Here is a 20,762-nt window from a genome sequence, read left to right as displayed (position 1 = left end):
GACACGCTGCCTAGCGTTCCCCAGCCAAAAATCCACCAGAGCAAGGGAATAACCTGACAGGGTGCCTCCTGCTCTATGCCCTGAGTCAGGCTCTTTGTGCCGCTCAGGTCAGCACCGCGTCCCCTCCATCCTACAGTCCTGAGAATTACTGCTTCTTGGGAAGAGAATAATCAACCTAATCAGTGATGCATGTAATGATAAGCAGGACACATGATAACGCTTCAGCATCCCTTTCCTTTAACCCAGCATTACTTGAGGGATTTTCTTCTGGCTACCTCAGCCGACCTGTCCTCAAGCCAGAATCCATTTTATTTATTAATAAACAAAATTATGTATTCCACTCGGGGACACGAGGCGATCCCCTCCACCTCAGGCCGCGACGACCCTGTGATGCCCAAGGCGCCCTGAAGCAGCCCTGAGGCGTCCCAAAATGCCGGCGGCCCCCCCCTTCCCGCCGAGGGAGGGCTCAGCGGGCACAGCCCCGCCCCTCACCGGGCACAGCCCCTCTGCGCATGCGCCCTCTCGTCACCCTCCTCTTGGGTCATTCCACAGCTCTCGGCAGGGGGGCAAGGCTTCAAAATGCACGTTTATCTCTCTCTACACCACCTCTACATAAACAGCAACGCTTCCTTCTCTAGATACAAAAAATTCTAGATTGCATCAGGACGGCTTGCGTCGCTGGACGCCCTCATTATCTTTTTACCCCCCCCCGTGGAGGCGGGTGGGTCGGCCCGGCCCGTCGCCTTCCCTGCTCCGGAAGGGGCAGGGCTGTGAGGGGAGGGGGCCGGAGCGGGTGTTGGGTGCGCGCGCGGGGCGGCTGCTGGCTAGGAGGGGCGCGCGCGGGCGGCTTCATTTCTGCGCCGCTGCCCTGCCCTGCCCGCGCCTCGCCTCAGCGCCTCACCGCCTTAACTCAGCGCCTCAGCACAGCCCAGCACAGCCCGGCACGGCTCAGTACGGCACGGTACGGCTCAGCACAGCCCGGCCATGCCGCCACCGCCGGGCCAGACCCAGCTCCCGGACTGGGACGGCTTAAAGCTGCGCGTGCGGACCCTCATCGCCTCCCACCGCGTGATGGTATTCAGCAAGAGCTACTGCCCCTACTGCAACCAGGTGAGGCGGCGGCCCCCGAGCCCCTCAGCCTCTCCTTCAGGCCCGGCGGCCCAGGCCCGGGTTTCTGAGGGCTGAGCGCGGTCGCTGTGGGGATGCTGCTTCGTGTCAGGGCTCCCTCCGGGCTTGCGCTGTGCTGTTGGGGTGCTGTGCCCACCTTAACGCCAGGTGGGAGCACGTTTTGTGGGGGTTGAGGTGAGGTGAGCTCTGAGCTGGGGTTCTGGATGTTTTTTCTTTTGCCACGTGAGCGAAGGGCAGCGGAGTGCGTGGGATGTGCGACACAGCCTGTGCCTTCCTCCGCTGTGGGACCAGCCGCTTCAAGGTCAGGGCGCTGGCAGGGCTGCTTTCCTGCCAAAAGTGTGAGCGCCTCGTTTGCGTTCAACTTGGCTGAACCTGCACCCTCAGATAACAGAAAGTTAAACTTTCTGGTTTTGAAATCTAAGGGAGGAGGTTGACTATAGGCAACTTCAATCAGAAGTTCAAAATTCTAGCCATGAAGCAAATTCTAGCCAAAAGAAGTTACTACTGATGAGTTGTGGTGATTCTAGGGAACAGAGATCTTCCCTAGCCCTGTTATGTGTGAATCACACAGGTTAGCTGTAACTGGTGAGCAAGAGTCATTAAAGAAATGCAGGATCTTCATTAGAATTCAGTGATACCAGCAGGCTGTAGTCATAGCCCTCACCGATCTGGGTGTTCCTAGGCAGTGTGGTTCCTGGATGGTTACAAACAGCGTGCTATGGAATGTTATTTAAACCTAATAACACCATGTTTTATGTGGCCATGGTGGAAAAAACAGAAGTGGTGCTGTGGGATTGAGTTCTGATATGCTTCAGTGGAGCTGACAACTCGGGAGGGTTCTCAGAAGCTGCACTCCTGTGCTTAGCTAGGCTTAGTTACAGCCCCTCTTGTGAGGGAGGAGGTGTTGGGGCCCTGCTATAGGAAACCTGAGTGAATATATTCTGTCTCGCTTGCAACTTAATTGATGCTTTAAGAAAGGAAACTTCTGTGTATAAGAGGACAGGACAAACCAATCAATGCTGTCTTCTCTTGAGGAGACTCGTTTGTTGATGGCTTCAGTGCTGTCCTTTGAGGAACAGTTAAAGTCATTCCTGTCTGTATTCTGTGTGCTTGTAGTGATCGTGATTGGCCAACTGTTGACAAGCATGGCACTTGGTCCAGTGGTTTTTGAGGCATGGTCACTTTTTAAAGCTTGCAACCTGTTCATTCATCTCTTTTTGGCATTGTGGTGGGACTAGACTAACACAAGGAGCTTAAGGTAAAAACAGACTTGATTGTAGTCCAGTAATTAAATTCCAGATTAATGTTCTCTTCTTTGTTCAGACTTTCTTCACTAGGCAGGATTACTTCCTTCAAGGAAACATTCAGACCCGAGGAATGTCATCTTTATTGTCATGGAACAGAGAAGAACAAGTATGGAGTATGGGGGCCCTCTCTCATAGCCCTTTCTAGGAGGGAGAGTTAAAAGACCTACTATGAATCTTTGAGGAAGAGGTGATAAATTGGGAGGGAGTAGGAGGTGACGGAGAGAAGAACTGAATTCTCTTGTAGGCAGGTTTCCTTGGTTTACTTTCCTTTTGGGAACAGGAGGAAAAGGTAATACAATGAAGAAAGCCAGTAGAAATATTACAGAGAGACGATTAGAAGAAAGCTTGAGAGAGAGGCCTCAGGAAAGACATCAAGTGGTAAAACAAAGAAATATCTCCAACAGTATGGGTTTTAACACTCCCTCCCTATGAAGACTTAGAAAATAATGAAAGGAATGAGAGAACAATGGATAATGCAGTTCTTACTAGCTGATTTAGTCTGCAGAATTAATGAAGTGGATATAATTTGAAAGAGAAGTTACAGATTGGGTACTTAGCCTATAATCACATAGTTTTGAGTTCTTAAAGACAGAGGGATATCAATGCTGTGCAGCATGTGTCTTCTTTCACCGTAGATGGTTGTTAGCAATATGCTTTTGGTAGGATTAATTGAAAAACTGATGTACTCGAGCACTGGTGCTCCATGTATTTGTGTTCTAAAAGGGCATCATTGGGTGTGTGGGAAGAGTTCTTTGTTTCAAATGGCTGTAGCTGTGCTGGAAAAAAAAATCTGAAGGAAAGCACAATCTTAGGAGTACTGCAAGTAATTTCTCCAAATAAATTAAGTAGTTGATTCTGTTTGTTCCGTTTAGCAGCGTGACTAGGCAATTGTGCAGTTCCTTCTGCAACTGCAATTTATAGTTCAATTGCTTTAGCCAGCAGTAGTGGCAAAGGGGTGGTGTTAGACTGACTTCCTTGTCACAACTAAATTTGACTGTTCTTTATTTTTTTGCCACCATGAAAAGATTAACTTAAGCTAGAAATGTATAAAGAAAACATTTTTAGCATGAAAAATTGCAGAGTCTGAACGCTGTGATGTGTTGAAATAATTTTAGGAGCAACAGCTCTAGCTGTATAGAAGCTGCCAGTTATTCTTGTTACATGTTATACTATTACTGATAATTGTCTGTATCTGCAGGAATGTCAGGTAAATTCATCTGTAGCTATTAAAGAGTGCTAGCTGATAGGTGAAACAGCAGACACGCGACGTATCGTGTTACTTAACTTTGCTGTATGAAGCTTCACACTTACTTAGCTATCCTAATGACAGAAAGCATCTCCAGGAAGAAGAGTTTTCTGAAGAAATTTGCCTAACACTAAGTTTTGGAAAATCTGTCTAATGTTTAGTAATATCTAGAAATCTTCCTAGTTTCTCTCTTTGTGAAAACTGTAAAGGCTCAGTAGGGAAAGACGGCCAGTGCATTGGTCAGAAGGGAAGTAAATCATTCGATTGAGGGACCGTGCAACCTGATATCCTGGCTCTGACACTTGTTGGAGAAATGACCTTTTTAGGACTGAGGAATAAAGAAAACTTCCCAGTGTGCCACTGTAGTTTCCAGCACTGTGGCTCAGGAATTTGTTGACCTGAGTTTGTATTAATTTTATTGAGTTAAACGTTTTCAGTGGACAGTTCTTTCATTAGCTGGTCTAATAGCTCTTTTCATCTCCTTTTAATTGTGGCTATTAAAATGTCAGGGGCGAGTAAGCTCTCTAGTTTATGTATTGCATGGAGGCTTACTTTTCATTTCATAATTTTTTTTAGTAACTTCAGGTTTTGCCATTTGTTGAATTCTTAGTAGTTCTCAGAAATAACTTCCTGTTTACTTTCTCTAGGTTACTCACGATTAGTGTGTTGTCTTTCTATTCTTCCTAATCATTTTCATTTCCAATCTGAAATCTGCTAGTCTATCTTGCCTGCATTGAAGATCTCAACCCTTCATATAGTTGTCGTTTTTCTCTGTTTCATCACCACTAACACATGCATATTCTGTTCATACAAGTTTAAAGTATAATAGCTACTTCTGATTAGGGTGCTGGTATTTGTCTAATTTTTTTCTTTACACCATATCTTCAGTGGAGAATAAATGTCACCTAAAGGCATTGTTTTATATCTGTCTTTTTCTTGATTATAATCCTTTCTTGTTCCAAAAGTGTTCTGTCCTGTCCTCCACTCTTCTGGCTGATATGTCAATGTTCAAGCTGTAGAGCATTTCTTCATTTTTTTTAAAAAGCTGCTAATGAAATTTTGCATGTTACACCCTGCTGTCTTGCTGCAAACTAAAATAGCAGCCAAGTAGCTAATTAGGTGACTTCACATTCTTAGCGTACCACTTCATAGCAGCAATCCGTTTGAGCTTTGCTTTTTAGATCTTCTATGGCATTCAGCTTGGGCTTCATAAAGCAGTTGCAGAGCTGGAGCAGTTCCACTGCTGTTTCCCTTTGGTTCAGTCCACAGCTACAGTCACTCCAGTAAGCAAGCCTTAGGGCAATGATGAGTTTAGCACAAAAGCTTTTGGGGCCATGTAGATGGTTAGAGGGCTGGAGCAAAGGATGTGTGAAGAAGAGGTTGGCTTATTCTGCCTTGAGAAGGCTGAGGAGGGATTTTGTTGCTGTCTTCAGCTACCACCGAGCAGGTGATTATAGGGAAGACAGCCACACTCTTCTCAGAGCTGTAGAGTGAAAAGCCAAGTAAGGGACAACGTGTATGTTATGAAATGAGGGATATTCCAATGAGATAAAATGGAAATTCTTCACTATGAAGATGATCAAACATTGGAACAGCCCAGAGAGGTTGTGGTATCTCTGTCCTTGTAGATACTCAGAACTGGGTTGGACAGTGCTTTGGCCAACATGATCAAACTTCACATTTGGCCCTGTTTGTGCAGGCAGTTGAATCAAATGACTTCCAAGGGGCCATTCCAACTTCATTTAATTTGCAGCTGTAAAACTAATGTCATCAGTCATACACGCAGGGCTTATTGTAGTGTGCTACAATTGCTATATGCTGTGGTAAGAAACATGTCATGTTGTTAATACATAATGCAAAAGCTTTGTTTGAAGAAAGCTGGAACTCCAGTAGAAGACAGGAAGCAGTGAAATACCTCGCCTTCGTCATAGTAGCACTATGGATCGGAGCAGCATTAAAAACACTTCTTTATCATGTGCTTAACATTTTGTAAGCTTGTTAGATATGACTCAATTTATATGAATTGCCAGCATTAAATCAGGGTTTCATCAGAAAGCTGGTTGTAAAAAATGTTTTTCTGAATTATCAGCAGCTTAGTGCGTTTTATTGTTCAGATGTGATGTTGGCAAGGAGCGCACAAATTTAGTGCTTCTTGTTAGCGCTGTTCCTACATCATGATGGTTACGATTAGAAGCAGATATTTTACCCAATGCCTTATGATATCTGTTTGCACAGGTAAGTCTGTCAAAGTATATTTTGAAGGAATAAATACTGCCAGCTGTAATATTGCCTGTGCTATGAGGTATGTCCCCCTGTAAGAACAGTTCATAATTTCAATGCTGCTGATTTGCAAATGGATGTTACTGTAAAAATATTATTTCAAAAAGGCCACCTGATTTGAATCTGGTAATAGTAGCACCCTGTCCATTCTGAACTAGTATTACAAGAACACCCAGAAGTTGTTGGGGAGGAAGAAAAATCTCAACTGAGTTGTCATTTAGGATGACTTTCTTTTTAAGGCTAGGCTTGTACATAGAGGTTTTAGCTTGTTTGTTTCCATACTGGCTCTTGGGTACATGAAACATGTTTCTGGAACGTGTTCTAGTGATGGTCTGTCTGAGATTTTTCATGGCAATGTAAGAGACAAGCAGACTTTTAATGACCAAGCATTGTTAGACCGTTCTCCTGTCTTGTGGGGAAGAATAGCAATGTAAAAGGTTAAAAATGTAACTCTTACATTCTGATACTAATGCTGTCAATATTTCACAAGTAAGATGTGAATGACTTAGTAAAACAAAGGCCAACAAGTTAGAACTACTCCTGCGTTATTCCAGAAGGCTGAGGCAGGTGTTGTTAAACAGCAAACCAAAAATCAGAGCTGGAAAAAAAAAGTCTTGTCCCCAGCCTCAGTGTAGGAGAAGCAGTAGGTCAAATACTTTTGACATGTACTTTGAAGCCACTCACTGATGAAGATTGTCTTCTATGTAGGCTATATGTTTCAGCATCTTGCTATTAGGAAAACCATTTCCTGAGGTCTCATCTCAATCTCTTGATGCAGTTCAAGCCCATTAGTTATTGCATCCGCCACCACTTTTCTTCTTCCTTATGTCAGTCAATTATTTACTGAAACAGCTCTTCTTCCACATCTTTTCTTTAAGTTGAACTCAGCTCATTGACTTCTTAGTCAGAATAATTGTTCTCCACTTGTTCTAAATCTTTCCTGAGGTGCAGTGAACAAAACTGAATGTGGGCAGGGCAGGTAGACATGAGCTGTCCCAGTGCTGAGTACACCTGGGGAGTCATTCTTGTTGTGGCTTTTTTATAATGCAATGTTTTTATTGTTTTGTTTTGCATGTGCTCATCAGTGTTTTGTTTTGCAAGTTATCCTGTTCCCTGCTCTTCTGCCTTTCCTTAGTACTATCAAGGAATCTGGCTGCTGCATTCTCTCTCCTTTGATGATACTCCATATAGCAGTTACTGTCATGGCTTTTGTTGTCTGTCAGGGGATGGAGAGATCTGCAGCTAAGCCAGTTGTATAAAGAAACTGTCTCTTAAGGTCGGTAAAACTTGTAATAGAAGATTACTCAGATGTGGGATACTTAATCTGAATGCTGTTTAATAGCCTGGCTTTAAATAAGGACCGTGCAAAATGTAGCAGTAGTGCCAAACTATCAAAGATATCTACAGGCTCTCAAAGAATTATAAATGAGACTTAAAAGTCCTTACATGGTCATATAATTGAGACTTAAGTTCTTAGATCTAACGATTAGGTTTTACCCTGAACTGTGCATCAGATCTTGTGAAGCTTTGCCTTGGCAGTCTGCCTGTGTACCAAAACACTGTGTCCCTTTCTGTTGCAGGTGAAAGAGCTCTTCAGCACCATGGGTGTAGAGTACTATGCTTTAGAACTGGATGTAACTGGTAAGTAGCAGAAAGGAAACCTACCAGGTGTTGCTTCATGGAGCTAAAAATCAGTGACTGTGCATGACTCTAAGCTCTCTTGTACTAACTGGAAGTAATATAAAGCAAATCAGTTTTAATGTGTACAGAGATAAAAGACCGGTTAGCCTTCAATGTGGATTTTAATGGAGGATGTGTGTTTAATATAACTGAAGGCTTTGACTCTCTCTGCAAATTGTCAACTGATTACACAGAGGATGTGAGATCTGATTTTTCCATCAGGAGTCTTGTCTTTCAGGAAAAAGACTGTAGTATTTTTCTACCTTTTTGGTTTCTTTTGTGGCTTTAGATGAACTGTTAATGTTTGACATGTTATAAGAGTGACCTTTATAGGGAACATTGCTGAGTCATGCGAAAGAATGGTGAATTACAGTATCTTGACTGTTGCCAGTTTGATTTTTTTTTCTAAAGCTCAAGTTGCTTTAGTTTCACTACAAATATAGTACTGTGTTCCTTACATTATGTATACATAATGAGTGTAGTTTTAAGAACAAATAGTTTCTAGCTATTCTAATTCTCATTAAGCTCTTCACCACACCACTGGTAAACTGTTGATTGCGTGTCATCACCTGCTGATTTTTTTCTCTATATACAGAGACAAAACTTAGTTTCTAATGCTTTTTTTAAGTGTTTGTGCTTAAACTGTGTTTGGGGGGGGGAAAATATACATAATTAGTAATCCAAAGTATCTCTTCGTACTTACTTTTTACTTTTAAAGCTGAGATACTATGAACTAGTTATCATCTAAGATGCACATAGTATTTTTTCATCTCAGTATTTTTTTCTGGAATTACTTCCCATCAAGAATACCTTTTCCTTGCAATTGCTATGATGACTGATGCTAAATAGGTATGGTCTTGGAGTAAAAAGATTTTAAAATAGTTGTGTAATGTACCTGTTGCATTTATTTTTAGCTGATGGACCCAGTATTCAGCAAGTATTAGCAGAGCTAACTAATCAGAGGACAGTGCCTAACGTATTTGTGAATGGAAAGCATGTAGGTGGCTGTGACGCAACTTACAAGGTAACTTTTAAAATCAACTGGAAGTAAACAAGAGTAATGAGCGTGGTGGGGATGTTAGGTCAAGCCATTTCTCTTGTGTTTTTACTGCCTAGTTTGTTAGTGAATTAGCTGCTGTATTTGTTACAAGTATGCAAGCATTTTTTTCTTGAATTTGTCAGTAAGACAGGCTCTGGAACTTCTAGACTGTTCTTAGAAAGTTTGTGTAGCACTCAATCTAAGCTGTATGACTGAGAAAATAGACAATCAGTAACTTTTTTAATTTGCTGTTTGATTCTTAGTGCCTTTTCTATGACATAAAGGCTGTTATGCAAATAAAATGTGAAACACGTTTGAATCTTTTCCAGGACCATGATCTTCACAATCACAGAATTACTTTAGGAACCCCCCCACTTTCAGTGCAGCCTCAACTAGATCAGGTTGCTTGGAGTCTCTGGCCATACAGATCCTGAAATTCAGGAACAGCTGTATCTTCTGTTAAGATACTGAAGGGAAATGTCAGATTGAATGATCTACATCAGAAAAGGCAATGTAATTCAGTCTTTACTTAAAATCAATTCAAACATGTTTCTACAGGCTTATCAGAATGGAACACTGCAGAAACTTCTTGGGGATGTCAAAGATGCAGAAACCTATGATTATGACCTCATTATTGTTGGTGGTGGCTCAGGTGGACTTGCTTGTTCCAAGGTATGACACGAAGAACAGGTTCTATATGAAACTTCTTGAAAAATTAGTCTTCATATTAATCACAGTAGAATTAAAAGAATCTATATTTTCATGATTATTAGTGTTCAACTTGCTAATGAAGCAGTAGTGGTCTAGTAGTGTGCTTACTCAAAAGATCACAGCCTGTATGGAGTAGTTTCAAGCCAATGCCTGGTCAGGTCATCTAATAATAGGTTTTAGGTTCCTGGCTGAGGGTGGAACCAAAACCTTTTTAAGTATCTCCTCTTCATGTGTAGTGTACAGGCACTTGAACACATCCAAACAGTAATCTAGAAACGTACAGGCTATTCTTTAAGTATTTCTGTTTAGGATCCAGGACTACCAACAGTGTAAAATGGAAAGCTTTCAGCTGTTATCTCAAGAAACTGGCTCACTATTTCTCCTTCTGGCTGCTTTTGCAGAAATGATAATAGATTGTGTACCTCTTACACAATTAGCTGTTGTTCAGAATGCCTCAGGACCTGAGATGCGGATTCAGTTTTCTCTTCTACATGAGGGATTTGAACCCACAATTCCTACCTCTCAGCTAGGTATCCTAACCATCAGTTTATGGTTTGGCCCTGGTGAGGTTACTCTTGGCAACATTGCTGATTGCTCTACAATACAGTTAAGCATGCAACTATAACTAGATCAATATAAAAATGGCAGAGAAGGTGATACAGCTTCATACTTTATTCTAGTTTGTGGGAGAAGGTGTGAGTTCTTTTCTTTCACCAGAACTGCCTATATATCACAACTGGCAGTCACGGGTAATTGAGGTATGGGCTTCAATGTCCTCAGACTAAAGAGGGCTTTTGAAAGGCTTTGTTCTGTTTTCTGAGATAACACTAATAAATAAGCTGTTAAATATGAACCACCCTTTACTCTGCCCCACAACTGCTCCATTTGGACAGTCTCCTTCATTAGTTATTTTCAGAATGCTGCAGATCTTTCCTCAAAGTTCCTTCTGAGACGTGAATTGTAACCTTAGTGATAATCACCAACCTGTTTAGAGTGGGAGAGTTTGAGTATTCATCGAATACAAAATAACTGGGTTATTCTAAACCTTGTTTGATCCAGGATCTCAGCAACTGTGCAGGAGTTCTTAAACAGATTTGGGGCACCTAAAGATCTGATCCAAGCCCTTAAAATATGAAACAGCGAGTAGATTCAGTCAAGTGTCTGGTTATTCCTTGTGTATAAGATTATTCAGATTGGAATGGACATTAGATGGACGTCCAGACACAGCTCCTGCTCCAAGAAGGGTCAACTGTGAGGTCAGACAAAGTTATGTATTTCTGCTTAGTGGAGGAGGTAGAAGAGGCATGTAATAATGAGACTAGCAAATGAGCCTGCTATTATTGCTGAGTATATCATGACTGTAAAAGAGCAGGCAAACTTTTCTTTGCTGAGGAGAAGTTCATTGATGCTGACTTTTTTTACAGGAAGCTGCTACCTTGGGAAAGAAAGTAATGGTCTTAGATTATGTTGTTCCAACGCCTCTTGGAACCTCCTGGGGTAAGTTTCTGTTAACTTGTATTTGATGGTGTTTGAGTGCCAGTCATGCTTACTATTCTGTTAGATGTTATGGATTTCTATCCTTAGAAATTAGGGCAGAATTACTGTAATTCTAGAACACATAACAAAGATTATGCTTTTCTGGACAGTTATTTCTGTTTTGCATATTGTTACTTTTGAAAAAGAACTGAGAATTCATTCTAATTCTGTTCACTTTAATACTGTAGCTGAATACTGTGTGTGCATGTGTTCATTTTCTTGTGTTCTATCATGCACTTTAGTTCATCTAGTTCTACTTCAAGGACACCTGATCTAGGCTATCACTAAAAAAAATGTGACTAAAGCTGTCCATGCCTCACCTTTTCATAATTAGGCAGCTACTGTCTGACCTAATTAATGTTATTGGCAATTGAGAATGAGTAAGGTATTTCACTGGTCAAACTTTGAGTCAAGCTATGAATGTGCTCTTATAGCTAAAACTTCAGTCAAATACATATTTTAGATTCCGCAGAATAGATGATACTAAATTTTAGGAACTCTGGGCTTTTTGCCATGCTTACTTGCTGATCCAACTAAAATATGAAGCACTCTGTAAGTAATTATCCTCTGTTTGACATCACATGGTGCTTGGCCTGATGAGTCAAAGTTCATTGTATTTTAAAATGTCTAACAGCAGAAATTTCATGTTACAGCAAGCATCAACAACTGATCTATGGGTGGCTATGTAAAGCACATAATAGCAGAAGCATGTTCTGTTCATGTGGGCAATACAATAACATGTTTCTTTCCGTCTTAGGTCTTGGTGGCACCTGTGTAAATGTAGGTTGTATTCCAAAGAAGCTAATGCATCAAGCAGCACTTCTAGGGCAGGCACTCCAAGATTCAAGGAAATATGGCTGGCAATATGAAGAACAAGGTTAGTAAGAACAGAGGACAGGCAAGGTAGTGTACAGATGGCTGAGATAGTTGAGATGGTTCTTGTACTTCAGACTTAGTAAATAGAGGCAGAGTTCTGTAGTTTTCATAAGTGAATCAGAAGCATTTCTCCTTCTTGAGTCATACATGGAATCTGAAATAAATGGATTAACTTTTAGAATGGGCTTATTTCAGGTAATAAGTCAGGTAAGTGTACTGTAGTAACACATGGCTTTAATAAGTATCCTAATTACTGATGACAATGATGGCTGCTTAGCATGATGTACAATAAATAAGACAAGTCTTTCTTCAAGGGTTTGTTGTGCTTTGTTTTCTAAAATATGAAATTAATGGCTTGTTTCAGTTAAACACAACTGGGAGATCATGGTAGAAGCAATTCAAAACTACATTGGTTCTTTAAACTGGGGTTATCGATTGTCCTTAAGGGAGAAATCTGTGACATACCTAAATTCGTACGGAGAATTCGTTGAACCACACAAAATTAAGGTATGTGCTGTGTTAAAACATTTTATTCACCTGGGAGAGAACTCGTATTCTAAAGCTGCCTTTTAAAATCCATCAAGGAAAAGGCTTCATGCTAACACTGCCAACTTAAGTCAGCCTAAGTTAAAAAGAAGTCACTTCTGAAATAAGTTGGTTAAAATTAGTATTGTGCTTTATTACATGTCACAGTATTTGCAAACCTAGTAACTGTTACGTAAGAGTAACATGGATTCCAGTAAACTTAAGTCTTGCATGAGATGGTCTTAGTTGCTAATGTCATGATAAAGGTCAGCAAACTGAGCCACAAACATAATTAACATACAACACAAAACCTTCAACTGTAACAATATGCCACTTGGAAACTCTTCCTACTGAAGCACACAAACTGTAGAAATCAAATTTAGATTAAGCACTTGCATAACACTGCTGATAGAACCTTATGCTGTATCAGCATAAGAATTAAACTGTCAGTTTTGCAAGACAAAGCATGTGCTGGTAATCTTGCTGTGAGTGATAGCAGTGTAGCAAGGTTAACTTAGAAGAATTGCATTTTGAAGACAACTGCTTGGTTCAGTGGCTGCAATTTTCTGTTTTGGTATGAGCTTATGAAAGCTGAATTAAATGTCTTTCAAACCAAGAGACTAGTGGTGAGGAGATAATATGCTTTACTTACCTAGTCTACCAACTATTTCTGTCCACATATACAGGTCATCTGCTTAATAGTGTCCTTAGTATTATAAATGAATTAGAACAGCGACTTTAAGATCTAGGTTGTACTAAATGACCTGAGATCCTTTCCAACCTGAATCACATGATCATTTGATGGGGGGAGGTGGGAGGGAGTTTAACTTTATCTGTTTTGGCAAATAACTAAAGTGCGTGAATGAAGGTTGGATTTTGGTATAGATGCATTGGCAAGATGAAATTCCCAGGGCCTCTAGAGATCAAGAAAATAGCTAAATTTAGTTTTTAATTCATTTAAAATAGGGTATTAGGCCCTCTTAAAGCATGTAAATCTGATTTTTTTAATGTCTACATTAGTTTAAGAAGTAATTGAAGGTATTCTGTAATTTGCGTGGTGTTGGCCTTTCCTTGGAAGCAAGGGGTAGGAGCACCCTTAATTTGGTGGTTTTTTGTGATTTTACTTTCAAGTTAGCAACTACTTGTTTAGATTGAATCCTGTCCATATAGCAGGATTCAAATAGTAAATTATTTTAGGTACTCTAACCTAAAAGGATAAAGAATAGCCTAACAGTCTGTAATTTAAACCTGTTATTCTTCAGTGATCTACATGGGTTCTCTAAATGTATTAGGCTTTATTTGAAGCTAGCAGTTAATTTTTAAGCATATCCACAATGTTTAGGTGAGGATTATTTAGTTTTTAATTTGTTGTAATTCCTGTTCCTGTGATAAAGACTTTTAACTCTGTCTATGTAACAGGCAACTAATAGAAAAGGACAAGTAACCTATCACACAGCAGAGACTTTTGTCCTGGCTACAGGAGAAAGGCCTAGATATCTGGGTATCCCTGGAGATAAAGAATACTGTATTACAAGGTGAGATGAAAAGGCATAATAGACTGAATTTTGTCTGCTCTGGTGTTTGCAAAGACAAGCCTGCTTTCAAAGAGCCTTGTAACCTATGCTTTTTTCTTGTTTTTAGCGATGACCTCTTCTCCCTGCCTTATTGCCCTGGCAAAACGCTAATTGTGGGTGCTTCCTATGTGGCACTGGAGTGTGCAGGATTTCTTGCTGGTCTAGGTCTAGATGTCACAGTAATGGTGCGTTCCATACTTCTTCGGGGCTTTGACCAAGAAATGGCAGAAAAAATAGGTGCCCACATGGAAACGCATGGTGTAACGTTCATCAGAAAGTGTATACCTACTCAGGTAAGTGCTTCCTAAGCTTTCTTCTCTCCACATTAAATTACTGTAAACAGCACAGCTAGGATGCTTGTGCTTTCTGGGAAGGTTTTGGTATTGTACAGGAATAAATGTTTTATGAGACTAACCTTTTTTTTTTACTGCTGAATAACAGTAGGTCAAAGTTTGAAGTGCTAATGCAAGAGTTTTGCTGTTTGACATCATTCTAAGCTTACAAATGTTTATACAGGTCGAAAAGTTGGAGGATGGCATGCCTGGAAGACTAAAAGTGACAGCACAGTTTACTGAGGGACCAGAAACTTTTGTGGGAGAATATAACACTGTAAGCATTTCTGTATTTAAAATAACTGAATATTGCAGTACGATGGATATGTATTAAAATACCTTAAAAGCTGTTCAGGAGAAAATTAAAGTCTTGCTTGGAAAATTGTTTATGTAACTTGCTAGCAGGAAAAAAAAATGAAAATTAAATATTCATCTTCAGTTGTGCCCTGTCAGCAGAAGAGGTGAAACTTCTCATGCTTGGAATTTGGTTCTGTTGAACAGTATTATTTCTGTTTTGTTCTGCTACTAACATTTTGCTGTTTGTTGCATCTCTGAAATAAGTTGTGCTTGGAGGAGACTGAGCAGTGGGTAGCTCCTCTTTCCAAAGTTTTTTTTTGAGAAGTCACTTCAATCATGTATGCTTTAAAGCTTTTTCAGAAAGAGAAAAGTAAAACGTAATCAGCATTACAATTCCTTGTGTAACATTACTGGATGTAATTTTATTTTTTAGGTTTTGATAGCTATCGGTCGTGATGCGTGTACCAGAAATATTGGTTTAGAGACGATTGGTGTCAAAATCAATGAGAAGTGAGTATTTCTCAACTCCCTTAAGCCACTGATTTTGTTTTTTTAAACTTTTTTAACAATGTCTAATGCTACTGCTGCTTTTTTTAACCCACACTTTTAAACAAGGCAATTAGGTGAACATTTAATATCTCTCCTGGATTTGAGTACAATTGCTCAGGGACTTAATTTCTTAAATATTTATTCAATAAAAGAATTATTCTAATACCTACTTGTTGGCCACTGCTCAAGGAATACGTTTATTTACTTAATTTAAAGATTTTATACATATTAACTTTTAATGCGTTCCTCTGGTTTTAGTGTACATTTTATTATTTCTTGAAGGCTGTTCCCCATAAGTGAGCTTGAACTGTGGTTCAACAGGAATCTCAGTACATCTGTAACGTTTTTTTTGCCTAATAGGCTTGTAAGTCTGATATAGTCCTGGAAATCATGCAAGTCAATCTGGGCATCTAAAAAAGGAGCAAACTACTCACTACAGATTTTTTTAATTTTTTTCTCCCAAGTGTCAGTGCAAAGCTGGTGCAAAGAAAAAGGCAGGATTATGCAGATCAGGCAATAGAATTAGAATCAGCTTGCAGCAGCTAGCAACTTATTAAACCAACTTATTTATACATGTGAGTGATGATGCAGCTTTTTTCCCCATAGGGGGAAAAGTAAATTGTAAGCTGTATAATGTTCAAATAAAAGATCAGAAGTCCAAAGATGCCTAACTTCATTGTCATCAGACTTGTGTTGTTGCTGGAGACAAAAATGGCCCATTGAATGCTGACTTCAGCCTTGTGTCAGAAGCAAATATAACTGTTGCCTTGAAGAGCTTGCAACTGAAGTAAAATGGCATAAGCATACTTAATAAAATATGCTGAGTGGCTAAAATAACACCTTTGTAGCAGAACATATCCTGTTTGTTTTTTTGCTGAGCCCTGAGCAAGGTCATGATACCGATCTGTTTTGTTTTCCTTTTGTTTTTAAAGGAATGGGAAAATACCTGTCAATGATGAAGAACAAACCAATGTGCCTTATGTTTATGCTATTGGGGATATCTTGGAGGGAAAGCTTGAACTTACTCCAGTTGCAATTCAAGCAGGGAAACTCCTAGCCCGCAGGCTCTATGGTGGTAGTTCCACAAAGGTAAAGCTGTAAGAACACAATTTTAATTTACTTCTATGTTTTTTTCTCAGAATTGCAGTAACACAAGTTGTTTGTATGACTGTGGGCACTGCAAGTGTTTTGCAAACATAAGACTGGGTTAATACGATTCTTCCTATGATGTACCATGTAGAACTTGCACAGTCTAAATATAAACTTTGTTTTTTTTTCAGTGTGACTATATCAATGTACCAACAACAGTGTTTACTCCTTTAGAGTATGGCAGCTGTGGGCTAGCTGAAGAGAAAGCCATAGAAGAATATGGAAAGCAAAACTTGGAGGTGAGAGTACTCAACTTAACTAACAATTTAATGGATTGCCAGAAATATAGGACTTGACTTGATAAAGTTAGAATTCTACATACCTATTTCTGTGCTTCTGAGAATCATTTGAATTCAGGAGGCCAAAATTAGGTTTCAAAACTGTGGGTAGCTCTTTTGTTGTAGCAAAGTAAATATTCTTATGGCTGAAGTATACCAAACTCTTGGGATTGTCTGTTTTCCACGTGTTCACTGTACCTGAATTGGGAATTAATTTCTTCCTGACCTTTACTTTGGACTGTAGAAGTATCAGCCATAACTTATTTGTTTTATGGTAATTTCCAGCTTCTGCACTTCTCTGAAGACAATTTCAAGAGTTGTTTGCATGCTTTGTGTTTAACTCCTTTGTCTTTCAAATATACTTGGCATTATTTAGCTTCTGCTTTAATTGCTTTGCAGAATAGGATTAAATATATAGTAACTAGAAATTAAATTTGTACTACTAAAGAGCTTCTCTCACTGAAAATAGTCATAAGATGCTGTCTTTAAACACTTAATTAAAACAGCTACAGCTTTAATTGGGACACATGTTTTAAGTGTTCCTCTACTAACTTTTGGAATATGGACTGCTGGTATGGGGATGGCAGATGCTGAGAGGAAAGCACTGTTTAATATGCTACAACAGTCCAGTGAGTTAAATGTCAAACCACCTATTTGTAAATACAGATTAAAAAAACTAGAATTGTCTGACTGAATTAATTCATCAAACTTATGCTTCTTTCTTGTTATCCTCCCAGGTTTATCACAGTTTATTCTGGCCACTTGAATGGACAGTACCAGGCCGAGATAACAATACTTGTTACGCAAAGATTATCTGCGCTAAACACAACAATGTAAGTAGCAAGCCAGAATGTATGTGTCGAGTGTATTCATGAATATTTTTATTTAGACGAGCCAGAAGACTAATATCTGGCCTGCCTTAGGCCAGATGTATCTGTTCTGTTAACATAAGTATTAGTTTAAGACGTTCAATCAATTGGAAAGAGCTGATTGTGTGATTTTGTATAACAATTGTTTGAGCAAGTGATAGCTTTATAGGTTTATAAGTCTCATCCTGAGTCTCTATTCAAGCTTCTCCAGGGTTTTTTCCAAGGGCTGTTGAACTATTACATATCTACAGTCTTGCCTTAGGCTTCTGGACCATTGTATTTTTTTGCTTTAGGCTTTTTGCAATGTGCAGAGGTTTGTATGTTTAACAGGAACTTGGAAAATGTTGTTGATCCTGGAACCTCAGTGACGAGAAACTTTTATTTCTAGAGATCAGTGAGTTTTGTTGCAAAAACAAGTGCCAATGCTGTTTGTTATCTGTCTCAAAAACTGGGAGAACAGATGTACAAAGTAAGAATTTAGAGTGTAAAATTACTTTGGAGACAAGGGATGATATGATGAAATAGCTTGGCTGTTGAACTAAAAGGAAATAAACTTACTCTTCCTTATTGGCCTACCAATGCCTTTCTCAAAGACTGCAGAAAGGCACAAAATTCTGCTGTTGGTGGAGACTGACTGCAAGAACACCAAGTGAAAAGATCACAGCGGAGGGGAAGATTTTCTCTAGATTTCTATGCAAAGCTTTTTCTAGCATGCTTAAGTGATGGGGGAAATGCCAAGTAAATAGCATCTTCAGTTCTCTGTGTTATAAGGAATTTGTATCCTGTCTTGCAAATTATGTTCAAACCTGGGCTAGGGCTTCTCTGAAGGCATTTGGATGCCTAGGGAAAATGTTTTAAACCATTGTTTGTATCCCTCTTGATAAATCAATTCATCAGGCAAATTAAAACAGATCACACCCATTTTTATCTCATTCTTACAGGCTACTGCCATCACTGTAGGTTTTGCTACACAGACAGCTTGCTCAAAATGCCAGCCTAGGGTGTTTTAACTTTTTTCTTTCTGTAAACTGTCTGGGGGAGGAAGGGAACAACCAGTAAAGCTGTTCAGCATCAGATTTTTTGACAGACAACATATACAGCTCCTCCATCTCACCTAATTTCAATGTAGAAAAACAAATTCAATCTGAACATATTGCTTACCTACAGAATAATAGGTAGTAATTTAGTCAGCTGCTTGTCTTTAGTTTTAGACATCTTTGAGTGTTAGTGCTGTATGATGATTTTAAACTCATGTATGATGATTTTTAAACTCATTCACTTGTTCTGTTCTGATATAATGGACTAAAATAAGCCATAGAACTACTTTCTTTGGAGTGGCTTCATTTTTGTTCAAGATTGTGCTATTGACCTGCTTGCATGGCATATAACTTTAAGTGTAGTGGGAGTTATGTACTAGAGCTTTTGTTAAACTTTACCTACTTTACTCATTCTTGTTTTCTGCACCCTTAAAGAACCGTGTGATAGGATTTCACGTTCTTGGACCTAATGCTGGTGAAGTTACCCAGGGTTTTGCTGCTGCAATAAAATGTGGTCTCACCAAAGAATTACTAGATGAAACAATTGGTATCCATCCAACTTGTGCGGAGGTAAGAGGGTGAGGGGGAAGGAAGAGCTTGATTTTAAAACCTGCTTTAAAAAAAATGTAAGAAAATAGTACTGAAGTACATTCTATACTGAGATTAATTTAATACTTGCTTAACTTCTGGCTACCAGATATTGGCACATGATAGGAAATGTACGTTAACTGTGCACTGCAGCTTGTTTTCCACCATAATATTTCATGGAAATCTAGTATTGTTACTTCACAAGAGGAGAACGATAGCCATATGGATGATACAGAGCAACAGTAAGCAAGCTGTTGTTTTGGTGTCTTACAGGTGTTCACTACGATGGATATTACAAAATCTTCAGGACAAGACATCACTCAACGGGGCTGCTGAGGTTAAACCTGCTGTCTTATGTGTTTTCATGTTGTGCACGCTTGGTTCTGTGGAAGCCCTAATACATCCAACTGCTTTGGGGCAAAATAAACGTTTGCATCAGTACCACTGCGTGTAGTGCAGTGGGGAGTGGTGCTTTTGTGAGACTTCCTCAGTGAATAGCGTTGCAAATGGAAACAGTAATACAGCAGGGAAATCTTGAACAGTGAATCCTGACGTTGCTTGGAATCGGCACTAATGTGCTTTTATGATGTTATGGCTCGGAACCTTATTGTGAGGTGAGCTATGACTGATGGCTGCCACGCAAGGTTGGGAGATCTCTTCGTCCAGTCATATGACTGAACTCCTCCTGAAGGAAATTCTTAAGTTGCACAAATTAAAGCTGACACTTCAAGGCTCCAGTATCTTGTATAAATGCCTGAGGTAGAAGACAAATATGTAACTGAATGATTCTTGCCAACAGTTTACAGTTGACTGACTTATCTCTTTTGATGCAGTTTGCTTTACTTAATTGTATATCCAGTTACGGCAAGATGGCACAAATTGTATGCAAGTGATGAGCAGTGCGATTAAAGTACTTGTATCTCACTTCAAGTCTAAAACTTCAAAGTAATCTAGGACATTGCTGCTGTTCACATTCATAGTTGTTTGACCTCAGGTGACAGTCTTTAAGATGAAAAATAGAATGGTATGAATTTGTGTGTCAGTGTGTCAGGGTTGAAGAGCATAAATGCAAGACCTCGTCAATTTGGTCTTGCGGTTTATGACTATATTTAGAGCTTATAGTCTCATTTGATTTCAGCTCTAATGTAAAACATCACAGAATCCAGAAACTGTAAGTTTGTACTCTTATATGGAGTACTGAAGCCTGGAAGGAAGAATTTCAGAGCAATCTGTCCCACTAATGTAGGTGCCTACCAATGGCAGTAATTGCAGAGAATGTCTCTTTGGACTGTGTTGCAGCAGAGAACAATGACTTGGTGTGTTGTCTTGCTTTTGTTGTCGTGTGTTGTGTACAGTCAGTACTCTGAAGCTTTCTTCCACCAATGGCATGCTGCTCTGGGGGAATTGTGTTTTGAATATGGCTCTTAGTTTTGTCCAAAAATATGTTTTGAAAGACTTTTTGAACACTGTATGATAGTAAATAAACAGTTTTTAACTATTTAATCTATGATATACCATGGAATTTGAAGTTCAATAAACAACACATACAGCACTGTTGTGTCTGACCATGATTTACATTATTACATACTTAAGAAATCGTACTGTTTCACATGCAATACTAAAGCCTCCATAGACCTTTGCATGCTGTAATCTCTCAATGGAGAAGCAAGTTGTCTTACTGAATTTGGGGCATGCTCCAGAAATCTAACGCTTCTACTTCAGCATGCAGGTTTCTCTGAGACTGAGAAGGCAATTTAATAC

General features: G+C 39.6%; 1 protein-coding gene across 1 annotated transcript; it reads left to right on the top strand.

Moving 5' to 3' along the window:
* The first annotated feature begins 777 nt into the window (after window positions 1-777).
* On the top strand, window positions 778-20,553 carry TXNRD3 (thioredoxin reductase 3). The gene is made up of 16 exons (XM_013195356.3): window positions 778-1,110; window positions 7,542-7,602; window positions 8,556-8,665; window positions 9,239-9,352; window positions 10,816-10,888; window positions 11,685-11,804; window positions 12,168-12,310; window positions 13,748-13,863; window positions 13,970-14,195; window positions 14,419-14,511; window positions 14,965-15,041; window positions 16,013-16,169; window positions 16,361-16,468; window positions 17,245-17,340; window positions 18,849-18,983; window positions 19,275-20,553. The coding sequence occupies exons 1-16, from the start codon at window positions 985-987 to the stop codon at window positions 19,335-19,337; spliced, it is 1,818 nt and encodes a 605-aa protein (XP_013050810.1). The 5' UTR covers window positions 778-984; the 3' UTR covers window positions 19,338-20,553.
* The last annotated feature ends 209 nt before the right edge of the window (window positions 20,554-20,762 follow it).

The sequence above is a fragment of the Anser cygnoides genome, chromosome 10, assembly GCF_040182565.1.
Source record: "Anser cygnoides isolate HZ-2024a breed goose chromosome 10, Taihu_goose_T2T_genome, whole genome shotgun sequence".
Lineage (NCBI taxonomy): Eukaryota > Metazoa > Chordata > Aves > Anseriformes > Anatidae > Anser > Anser cygnoides.
Note: the sequence above shows the minus strand (reverse complement) of the source record. Positions and strands in the feature narration are given on the sequence as shown.